This window comes from Puma concolor, chromosome D1, assembly GCF_028749965.1.
Source record: "Puma concolor isolate L17-30 chromosome D1, mPumCon1.1.hap2, whole genome shotgun sequence".
Lineage (NCBI taxonomy): Eukaryota > Metazoa > Chordata > Mammalia > Carnivora > Felidae > Puma > Puma concolor.
The window spans coordinates 11,921,367-11,933,191 of NC_141676.1; the positions used below are offsets into that span (position 1 = coordinate 11,921,367).

Here is an 11,825-nt window from a genome sequence, read left to right on the forward strand (position 1 = left end):
CATCGGTAAGAATGTTTAACTTACTGTACATACAGGCAGTTACATATAGAAATGTTTGTAGAAAGGCACCTGGGGGGCTCAGTTGGTTGAGCGTCTGACTTTGGCTCAGGTCATGATCTCACACGGCATGAGTTCGAGCCCCACGTTGGGCTCTGTGCTAACAACTCAGAGCCTGGAGCCTGCTTCAGATTCTGTGTCTCCTTCTCTCTCTGTGTCCCTCCCCAACTCATACTCTGTCTCTTTCTCTCAAAAATGAATAAACATTAAAAAAATTGTCTTAAAGAAATGTTTGTAGATATGCATATATGCAGTGGTTCCTCCCACCCCTCATCTGCAGGGTATATATCCCACGATCCCCTAGGGGACGGTACCAAACCCTATATAGATACGCTTTTTCCCGTACACAACTACCTATGATAAAGTTTAATTTATAAATTAGGCACAGTAAGAGATTAACAATAACTGATAATAAAATAGAATAATTATAACAATGTACTATAATAAAAGCTATGTAAAGATTGTCTATCCTTCAAAATACCTTATTGTACTGTACTCTTCCCTCTTCTCATTATGATGATGTAAAATGCCTACGTGACGAGACGAAGGGAGGTGGATGGCATAGGCATTGTGATGCAGCATTAGGCTACCATTGACCTTCTGGCGATAAGTCAGAAGGAAGATCATTGGCTTCTTTTTTTAAAAAAAATTTTTTTTTCAACGTTTATTTATTTTTGGGACAGAGAGAGACAGAGCATGAACGGGGGAGGGTCGGAGAGAGAGGGAGACACAGAATCGGAAACAGGCTCCAGGCTCTGAGCCATCAGCCCAGAGCCTGACACGGGGCTCGAACTCACGGACCGCGAGATCGTGACCTGGCTGAAGTCGGACGCTTAACCGACTGCGCCACCCAGGCGCCCCGATCATTGGCTTCTTGACTGCCGTTGACCCCAGGTAACTGAAGCCCCAGAAAGTGAAACCAAGAATAAGCTGGGGAGCCTGACTATACAGGAGTTAATATACACACACATATTCCTTTGCTTTGTCTGCTGAGCGGGCGTAGAAGAAATAATACCCCACTTGCAAAAGCATACCTAGTGCCCAGATCTTGATTTCAAATACACTTCTCCAATAAAAGTAACCAAAGGCTCCTAGGAGAAATGGCTGATGATGCAACTGGGTCAGGTAATACACAAGAGGAGCCCAGAGCATCTCGTAGGACCACAACATAAGAAAGTGCTTAGAAAACCCAGGAAACAAACACAACACACTCTTGGGAATATGTCAAAGAGGGCACCAGAGCCAAATGAAAGTGCTCCCAATGACCAAAGCAGGAACAATCTGAGAAATACAACAAAGTAATTTGGATTATAACTCAACATGTATCTATGAGTCCACACTGGTACAATAAATAGGAAAGAAGAAGCAAATCTCCCATGCTGAATAAGTTATGTAGAGACTCCAGGAGTTCCCTACATAAGGAAGAGACAAAGGATGCCCCACTCCTTAGGTGTGGGCTGTGAATAAAACTTCCTTCCAAAAAGTACATTATAGAAAGGAAGGGAAAGGAGTAAATTTACAGTAGAGAAACCTGATAAACATTATCTTGGCCAGGGTATCAAAGGCAACACCAAATCATAACTCAGGTGGATACTATGTACCCTTGATACAATATAGTGAAAAAGTACTTTGCCCCACTGGTTTTACTCTCCAAACCCCACAACCACAGCCTAATTACCAGACAAATTCCAAAAGAAGGACATCCCACAAAAATACCTGACCAGTACTCTTACTAACTGTCAAGGTCACTGGTCAAAGCCCGAGAACCTGCAACAGCCACAAGGAAGGAGCCTTAGGAGACATAACAACTAAATGCAACACACAAATGATCCTAAAACAAAAAAGGTCATTAGGTAAAAACTAAGGGCATACGAATAAAGTAATATGATCTTTCAGATAGTCTCTTTGCCCTAATAGCCTATAAAAAGAGTGGATATTACCCTGTGAGTTTCAGAACACATGTATCCTGAGTTTCAGTAATACGAGGATTTTGGAAATTCTAAAGATTTTGTTTGAAATTATTTCCAATCAAGCATTTAGTTCCTTACTTAAGATTAACAGTAGCCCTAAGTTGTGCTACTGACGGACCCACACGTTTTCTAAGCACTTACTTGCCTCTTCCAGACACTGGGGATAATGAGATGAACACTCATAATTGAATGTCCTTCCTTCAAGCAACTGAACTTACAGGAAGACACAGAAATGGGGGGGAAAACCCCACAGCAGTTACACTAGAGTTAGTGTCATAATCTCATCGTCGTTCATGTTACTTGACTTTAAAATAGGGATAATGGCCCACCTGTTAGGATTAGTCTTCACGTGCTTAGAAAAGTGGTTAAAGCTTAAACAAACTTAAAGCTAGTAAACAAACTCTCACCATCCTCAATCCTCATCGCTCACCATTTCTACATCTTGTGGACTTACGCATACTTCTGTATACCACTGTCTGTGTTTTTCCTTAATATCAAGGAGGATGGATTCCAGAGTAGAGCCAAATTCAATGACATGAGATGATAACCCAATTTCGTTATCACAAGTGAAGCCAGCAGTATGCATGGCCACCAATGAACCTTCTGAATCAAGCACTGGGGAGCCAGAAGCCCCAAAGTAAAAAGAGGTGTCATAGGTAATCACATCAGGGCTGTGAGCTATTTCCTCGAAGGTTTTTCGAGTGCACATATGGATGTATTGCATCCCATAACTACAACCCTCTCCCTTTCCAGCCTGAAGATATTCCTCATATTTCTTTTTTCGCTGACCCTGAGAGATCACTGTACAAGCATCACTAGACTTTTCCTCTCCATTTGGATGGCCAATGATGTATATCAACCCAGTAGATGGTGCACGAGCAATTCTACTATAGAGTCCCAAAGGTACTTGTTGTCCGTTTGCCTTCAGTTTCAGAACAGCATAATCAAGGGTGGCATCAGATATCTCAAACCACGGTTCAAGGAAAAAGCAGTTCTCATCTTTCTCGGGGAAGCTGTTATAACGAAATGTCACCCTTGCGCATTGACCAATCACGTCTGCCCACTTACTTGGCTCTATTCCTTTCCCCATGAAGTCACTTACTACGTGTCGACAGGTGAAAATGAACAACTCTTTGAAAACATAGCAGGTGGCACAACCCTTATTTCCATTGTTGTCCCATGACAGGTACCCCACTGAGTTACCGACAAGAGAAAGAAAGTTGTGCACTCTGATCGGGGTGGAGTTTCTCGTCATTTTCCCAAACTTTACTTTAAGTAATTTAAATAATGAGGTTTTGCTCTTTTTACTTTTCATTTCTTTCTTGAAGGTTTCTCTGATTTTTTCGCTTTCTCTTTTCAAACTGGGGTACTGAGCCACAATTTCTTCTCTCAGCACACTGGTGTTTCCTTTCTCTGATTCCGACTTTTGAGCGGCTACTGCCCTGGAGCTCATTCCTTTCTCTACCTCAACCTCAAAGAGCTTGCCTTCCAGGTCGTCCACGGTCTGTGTGCTTTCTAGAATGGAGTCCAGGTTTCTGATGAGCCTCCAATCCTCTTTCTCCAGAAAGGAGAGAAACCTGCCATCCTTGCACAGAGCATCCTTGATGGTTTCTCCTCTGAAAGCATAGACGCAGAGTTTGCACCCTTCTTTGTGAAGCTGCCTGCGTTTGACGATCCTTTTCTTTCTCTTCCCGATTGCGTGAATATAAAATTTGACACAGTCAGCGGATGCCTTTTCATGCCGGCCAAATACCTGGTTCCCTTCTTTCTGCTTACTTCTACTTCGGACAAATGTGATTTGTACATGGCAGCTCTCGGGGAAACAACTGAGGGGCATTCCAAGATTTATGTACCCTTCAATTCCTTCTTTGCCAACCGCCAGCATTTCTTTGCCCTGCTGAGTTTCTATCTCCTCCTTGACAGCCTTGAGAGTGTTGAGGGCCGCATAGAAGCTCTTCTCTTCACTATGTGTGAGCTTGTGTTTCCTGGGGTTTACAGCCAAGGTAATGTAAATTGTCTTGTTGGGGGGCACAGTCTGGTCTTTGGGTCCTAGTGCCTGGATGTTAGTTATATCTTTTGGACCTTTTTTAGAGCCCCTCTTCATTGGAGAAATATTGGAATGACTCTCTTGTTCTTTATTGACCTAAAAATAAATGTGAAATATTTTAAAACTCCGATTACAACCTTACACAAGGAGGGTTAATCAAATACCAGAAATTTAATGAAAAATTAAGAGCATTTGATTTCTGTATCTAAATGATACGTGTTCTATGCATTGGGGCCTAGGGGTCAACAGACACAAGTTTATATGGCAGCAATGCTACTTGCTGATAATGGGAATGACAATGGCAGGATTGTTGTAAAGATTCAATGTAATGTCATGTGTGACAATACCTAACACAATGACCAGCACATTAATGCGTTAACTTTTATTTTCCTTTCGTGATGCTGCTAATATTCTGGATCAGGAGAAAAAAAAAAAAAGGAACATAAGGTAATATAACTTTACGCTGCACATAACATACAAACTCTCAAAGACCATCTCTTCAGCCCCATCCTGTCGGAAACATCCTTGTCACACACCCTATGGGGACGGTGTAATGGATTTCCAAAGATTCCTGGGCAGATACAGACATTTTCAAAGAGGGAACAATGGGGTGCCTGGGTGGCTCAGTTGGTGAAGTGTCCAACTCTTGATCTCAGCTCAGGTCTTGATCTCACAGTTTTGAGGTCGAGCTGTGCGTTGGTGTGGAGCCTACTTAAAAATTTTTTTAAAAATATAAAAACGAGGGGCATCTGGGTGGCTCAGTTAAGTGTCCGACTTTGGCTCAAGTCATGGTTTCACAGGTCATGAATTCGAGTCCTGCACTGGATTCTGCTGTCAGCACTGAGTCTGCTTCAGATCCTCTGTCCCCCTCTCTCTGCCCCTCTCTAGCTCACACACTCTCTCTTTCTCTCTCAAAAAGAAACATTTAAAAAATAAATAAATAAAATAAAGAATTTAAGAAAGGGAACTGGGTAGTATGTGGCTATTAGCTCACTCTGTCATGAAGTAGAACCAAAAGAAACATAACTAGGCTTGTCTTGGCTTCCCTAGATATTTGGATATTCTAGCTACAACCAGGATAAAAGAAAACAAATGAAAGCTTTTATGTTGCATCCCCAAATTCTCAAAATTCTCAGCCTTCTTCTTGATAATTTCAAGGAGCATTTCAGACTCAGGATAGAATATGATGGTTTGATATGATCACAGAGCCCTGTTATTAGAAAGAGCCCTGACTTAATGTCAATAAATGTAAGTCCAAGTCTTCACCCCACTTCTGTCTCAAGCAAGAAGTCATTTCTCTCTCCCCATAAACATAATAAAATCCTCCCTCCCTCCCTAACAAGGTTATGATAAGCATTATTATGTTTTACTTTTTTTTTTTTTTTTTTTTTTTGAGAGAGAGAGACCATGTGAGCAAGGGAGAGAGAGAAAGAATCTCAAGCAGGCTCCAGGCCTAGCACAGAGCCCGATGCAGGGCTTGAACTCATGACTGTGAGTTCATGACCTAAGCTGAAATCACGAGTGGGATGCTCAACTGAGCCACCCAGGTGCCTGGAGGATCATTATTTTAAAATGTGTTTTGTAGACCAGAATGCACAATATAAATGTAGGTTATTGTTGTGATCAAATACATGAGCCATATTTGGGATAGCATATAGTTTCATGCTATGAAATGGTGTTAATGTTTTTATTCCATAGTTGACTATAATACATGATATTGTACTTTTTGTTGTTGTTGTTGTTCAGGAAGTGTTACAATAGTTTTTACCAAAGGCTGCTTTGATATGGCCAAGATTTATATTAAAACTGGGGTGCCTGGGTGGCTTAATAGGTTGAGCATTTGACTTTTGATTTGGGCTCAAGTCAAGCGTCTGACTCTTGATTTGGGCTCAGGTCATGATCTCAGGGTTCATGAGTTTGAGCCCCACATTAGGCTCCAGGCTAATGGTGCACAACCGGCTTGGGATTCTCTCTCTCTACCTCTCTGTCCCTCCCTCACTCACTCTCTCTCAAAATAAATAAATAAAATTTAAAAAAACTATACTAAAACTATAAAATAGAACAAATGGATAAGAAAGATTAAAAAAAATTTTTTTAATGTTTTATTTACTTTTGAGAGAGAGAGAGAGAGAGACAGAGTACGAGCAGGGCAGGGGCAGAGAGAGAGAAGGAGACACAGAATCCGAAGCAGGCTCCAGGCTCTGAGCTGTCAGCACAGAGCTGGACACGGGGCTCGAACCCACAAACCATGAGATCATGACCTGAGCTAAAGTCAGATGCTTAACCGACTGAGCCACCCAGGTGCCCCAAGAAAGATTTTAACTTAATATCCTCAACCTACCACGAGGTAATTTCTTGGAAGAGAGAACTATGGCACCCAGTGTCAAGGAGAGCTGTGTCTCGTATCGGTATATTCCGTAAATAGTATTTACAAACATACCTGATGAAAATAGTGATCAATTTTCCTATTACGCTTTTCATCAAATGCGATCTTCTGTGATCTGCGCTTTGTAGGGCTCATGGTGGCTTAAAGATGAATCGACAGTTCAGCCAAAACACTAGTTTCCCAAAGGTTCAAGAGTTGTGTCTTCAGAGCTGTGTTCATTGTATAGAGGATAATGTTAACAGGGACCCCACATCCCACGCTTCCCCCGTGGGCTCTAGCACCCTCTCTTCAAAGATGTTAACCTAGCAACAGACCCTTTACCAATGACTATAATCACCTCAACAATACAAGGTTCCTTCTATAGAGCACCGCACGTTAGATACCACACTAAATACTTTACAAAAATTATCTCTAATTGCCAATCCCCCCAGATACCGTGCAAAGCAGGTATATTTGCTTTTTGCAGATGAGGAACGTATAACTCAGATCAGGCAGGTGATCCTCAAGGCCAGAGCTACGTGGCAGAGATGCAATTCAAACGCAGGTATAAATGCCTTACAGAAGGGTAGTTCTGCAGTTTGAGAATGCAGAAGTGTGTTCTAGTTCCACTGATGTCAAAATCTGGCCCCCACTTAAGGTGGGGGTAGCACAGGGATGGTGTAATTACAGAGGAATGGATGGGAAAAGGACCATAAAGACAAAATAATCTTGGAATGAGAGTTTACCTGGGAAGAGTCAGGAAGTTTCGTTGCTGCTCGTCTGTTGGTTTTGTCTGTCTGTTTGTTTAAAGGGGTATTTTTCCTTCTATCTTTCTTCTCATGACCCCACAGAAGAGAATGAACAATGTAAATAAAACAGTGCAATTTTCATTAGTAGTAAATAGAACAAAAGCCATAGAGGGCAAAAGCCCTCTGTTTTCAGTATCCCAACATGTACCATGATGCCGGCACGTGGTGAGCTCTCAATACAGACACATTTATAAAGATCCAATGAAGGAATGGAGTCTGCACATGATATGCTATGCCCTATCCTAAGAGCTCTTTATAAATGATCTCATTTAATTCTCCCAACTCTGTGAGATAGGCATTCTTAGTTCTATTTTGTGAATAAAAATCTTGAGATCCGGAGAGACTAAACTATTTACTCAAGGTTACAAAGCTCCAGCATACTTTTGATTACGAACATTTCAAATAGGAACGACAACAAAAAAAGAGAATAGTATAATGATTGATTTGGGCTCAAGTCAAGCGTCTGACTCTTGATTTGGGCTCAGGTCATGATCTCATATGCCTAGTGATTGTTCATTTTTTGCCAAATTTGCATCATCTTTTTATTTTACTAGATTATTTTACACTTAGATACATCGTGACATTTTATCCCTAATTATCTCTTTCCAGATCTACAAATGAAGAACTTTTTCTTGTATAATTACAATACTGATTTGGTTAGACCAAGATCCAACTGGGGTACACAAGCCTGTCTTTAATTGTGTCTCTTGGGGTGCCTGGCCGGCTCAGTCAGAAAAGCATGCAACTCAATCTCGGGGTCGTAAGTTCGAGCCCCATGTTGGGTGTAGCGATTACTTAAAAATAGAAACTTAAATAAAACCCAGGCTGCCTGGGTGGCTCAGTTGGTTAAATGTCCGACTTCGGCTCAGGTCACGATCTTGTGGTTTGTGGGTTCCAGCCCAGCAATCAGGCTCTGTGCTGCCAGCTCAGCTGGGTTCCTGCTCGTTGTTTAACTTATGCTCTAGCCTGTCTGTTTCTTGTCAAGTGGAAGTTCTCAAAGACTGTGCCCTTAACCATTTCACTGTGGAGCAGGAGCCTGGGCTTCATTCTTTACTGGTAATGAGCTACCCAGGAAACTCCAGCGTCTCTGAGCCTAACTCTCCTATTTGTAAAACGAGGCCATAATTCTAAATGAGGTAAAGAATATGAAGTTGCTGCATCAATGTTAGTTTTTATAAGACCACCTGGATTCAAATATCTGGTTACCACTTACTAGCTGCATGACCTTGGGCCTACTAATTAAGCACTGTCTATCTCCTTGTCCACATCTCTAAGACGGGAGGAGTGGTGGAATCTGTCTCTCTGCTTGTGGAGATTAAAAAATACAATTCATATAAAGCCTTTAGAACAGTTCCTGGAACATAACAGGCTGCCCAGTAAATATTACTACTATCACTATTATCAATATCAATATACTTACCACAATTGTTAAACTGCAGAGAACCTGGGGAAACAGAAACAGATACATATCATGGAGCAGTGGGGCTATGTTGTAAGATCCTTGAAGGCAAGAACTTACTGCCCAATAGTTAAGAGAATCTGGGGGTTCAGTGTGCTGTTGAGGATGACCCCAACTGGCGGACTTTGAGACAGGACCCAGGTGATTTAGGAGTGATTATTACATATGGACCAAAAGAAAAAAATAAATAAATAAATAAATATATATATATATACACATATATATACACACATATGTGTATATATAAAGTGGACAGAAAGAAACGTGACTTTTGAACTATACGGGGGTGAACTGGAGCATTCACAGTGGAAAGAGACAAGAGGTTAAGAAAACACCCCAATATCCACCTCCTGCCCCCAACATCATTTCCAGTATCCAGCTGGAACCATATTACAGCAAATGTGAAGTGTCCTTAGCTAGCTCTCATACTCCAGCCCGGTCTTAGAGTTGGAGAAGGCTCTGCTGACCTGAACGACTTGCCCAATGTCCCCCAGTAAGGTGATTAAGAAAGACAGGGACATCTCCTGCCCACCCAGAGGCTCTCTCTTGGAATTCTTCCCGCACTCCTCTCTCTCTTTCGCTCTCCCTCGCTCGCCCCATCTTCCTCCCCTCTCCTCCAGCTTCCTCCCCTCCCCATCTCCTCTGTCCCCTTCACGAACTCCTCCTCCCCCCTCCCCCTTTACCCTAGAGCAAGTGCACAGATCTGAGCCAGACAAGAAGAGGGATCGATCGGGTCTCGGCTGACCCTAGGCCACCACCCCGCTCCCCGCCCCCTCCCGCACAGGGAGTGACCAGCAGCCGCCACGGAAATAAAAGCCTCCCCCGCGCTCCGCGCGTGGGCGGCTGTGTCCCGCCCAGACCTGCAGGCGCGCGTGCGCTTCCGCCTTCCTGCCCCTCCGCAGGCCTCCGGCACTCGAATCCAGCGCCCTTCCGTGATCGGTGCTTATTGGAGGAAACCAAGGCCTAGGAGCTTCGGCTGGAAGCCCTCCGGGGAGGGGCGCCAGGGATAACTCGGCGGGCTCTACCCGCGGGAGGCAGGGCTGAGGTTCTAGAACTTTTCCCGCCTTTCGCGACCCGCTGCTCCGCCCACTGCTGGGTTCTACTCTTTTATGTCCGCCCGGCTTCTAACAGCCTCTGCCTCTGCCTGCACCCACCTCTTTCCACCGCCGTCTCTGCGTCTTCGCTTCTTTGGACACCCCGGAAACGGGCCTGGCTGTTGGGGGTGGGGCCCCCAGAATAAACTATTAGAAAGCGTGTTTGTGTCAGTCCCTCCAGCCTGTAACGAAACCTTCCGAACTTCATCCCCACTGCCAGTGGAGGGGCCAGACTTAGGGGAGTCAGAGCCTATTCTCTTCCCTATGAACTTTTCTCTGACACAAGTACAGCCACAACTGACGGCGGTAGAGACCAATTGTATTGTTAATAAGGCGGATTTTCAAGCGTAGACCTTCTAAAGTTTAGGCCAGATAATCACGAGGATTCCTTAAAAGATTTCTTTACTCCCAGGGACAAAATAAACTCAGCCCTTGGGGGACCTTCAACAAAAAGCAAGCTGGGGCTGAACCTCACGCAAGATCCGCTGTTCTCACCTTTGAGTTCAGAGAGCACTGGAGAGAAAGTTAATGGGACCTCAGGACTACACGGATCCGGAGTTGTGGCAGCAGAAACTGACTAGGTGTTTGCTGGGGCTTCCAAGGATGTCAAATGCTGGCTCCCAGAAATCTCAGCAGAACTACCTGTTGATAAGACAAAGCTAAGCTTACTGCTTCTTGAGGTTTTGGGAAGAAATAGCTTCACAGAACTTTGGTAGCATTTCAGAAGGAGGAGAGCAAGGTTGGGCTATTTATTGAGATTTTGACGTCTGGCTTAAATCAGGTCTTTAATGTGGGGAATTGGTTAGGATAGAGTAAGCACTGGGTGACAGTTTAGAATTGGTGGGTAACAAAGCAAGGATTTTCAAGGTTTGGGATGCCAACTGTACTTTGATGATTTCAACTGAAGAGTGCTTGGGTCTTTGAGGAAGTTCCTGGAATAAACAATAAAGATATTTGCAAGTTTCATGTCCCTGGGCAAAACTTTGCTGGGAGAGTAAATTTATTTTGATGAAAACAGTAGATAAATCATATTAATGCAGTTGGCAAGCTATGTGAATGTAGATGGCTTCAGTGCTCTTAATGATGAACACGATGGAGAACATAATCACCACGTGTCACTTATTTTACCCTGGAAAGCAGCTCAGGTCACTCAGGAAAACACATTTGACATGGTTGTTACACACAGAATTCAGACACGGAGAGGCTGAACTTATTAGAAAACATTTTCATAACGTTAACGTTGGGTCTTATAAAACACATCAGTTTTTACAATTAGAACATGCTCTCCCCTTGGGCACTGCAGAAGAAATGCACATCTTTTTTGTTTTTTTTTTTTTTTTTAAGTTTAAGGGACAAACCTCAGTCCTTTCAGGATATGATACTATCCAGCCGTATGGGTTTTTTATGCCCCATCTCTCCCAGCCTGAAATTTTTCTGTATCGTGTCCCTGTCAGTGAATTTTCTCAAACCTCTAAATCAGCTCCATGACCAAAGGGGTGACTCACCGAATAAAAGAGTTCGTCCCAAATTCTGCCGTCAGTCACCAGTCACTCACAGGAACTTGCGACTTTGGGGTGATCTTTGCCTCCAGCCAGGAATTCCGCCTTCGGGGCAAAAATGGTCTCTGGGCAAGTGGTCTCTGCCCTTCTGGCCAATGAACAAGAGGTCCCGAGTCCCTTTGCTCTCATTGGACGGCAGCTCTCTTACTGCGGAAGCCTATTGGTCGCGCTCTAGCCTCCCCGTGGAGGGCGCGAAAGTGTGTGAACGATGCGCGGCCAATGAGCGTCCGCAAGCCCGGCAGGGGTCTGGGGCGCGGGAGTCTGCGCACCCTCCCTCCGTAAGCGTTCCTAGTCGCGGTGAGCTAGATCTGCCTCACTGCCGTCACTGCCGGCTTCATCCCCCTCCTTTCCCTAGCCCCAAATCCTCGAGACACTCCCTGGGGAGGGGAGGAGGGGCTTAAGAGGGCGCGGGGCGGGAGGCAGGACACTGGGCGCGAGCCACTGAGGCGGCCCCAGGCCTGTGCG

At 44.1% G+C, this 11,825-nt stretch overlaps 1 protein-coding gene across 6 annotated transcripts; it reads right to left on the bottom strand.

Moving 5' to 3' along the window:
* Positions 1-900: 900 nt before the first annotated feature.
* FAM111A (FAM111 trypsin like peptidase A) lies at positions 901-11,794 on the bottom strand. 6 transcript variants are annotated; one of them, XM_086677330.1, is made up of 7 exons: positions 11,307-11,794; positions 10,297-10,443; positions 9,862-9,920; positions 8,669-8,692; positions 7,186-7,272; positions 6,515-6,669; positions 901-4,170 (listed from the first exon to the last, which is right to left on the bottom strand). In XM_086677330.1, the coding sequence occupies exons 6-7, from the start codon at positions 6,593-6,595 to the stop codon at positions 2,440-2,442; spliced, it is 1,812 nt and encodes a 603-aa protein (XP_086533456.1). In that variant the 5' UTR covers positions 6,596-6,669; positions 7,186-7,272; positions 8,669-8,692; positions 9,862-9,920; positions 10,297-10,443; positions 11,307-11,794; the 3' UTR covers positions 901-2,439. The 6 variants fall into 6 exon arrangements, with proteins under 6 accessions (XP_086533456.1, XP_086533455.1, XP_086533454.1 ...); XM_086677329.1 differs by having other exon boundaries at positions 7,186-7,275; XM_086677328.1 differs by lacking the exon at positions 9,862-9,920.
* Positions 11,795-11,825: the final 31 nt, after the last annotated feature.

Coding starts and splice junctions, on each gene's coding strand:
- FAM111A (XM_086677328.1), bottom strand. CDS start 6,595: ATGAGCCCTACAAAGCGCAGATCACAGAAGATCGCATTTGATGAAAAG. Junction 4,171..6,514: donor TTGATCACTATTTTCATCAG/GTATGTTTGTAA, acceptor ATTTATTTTTAG/GTCAATAAAGAACAAGAGAG.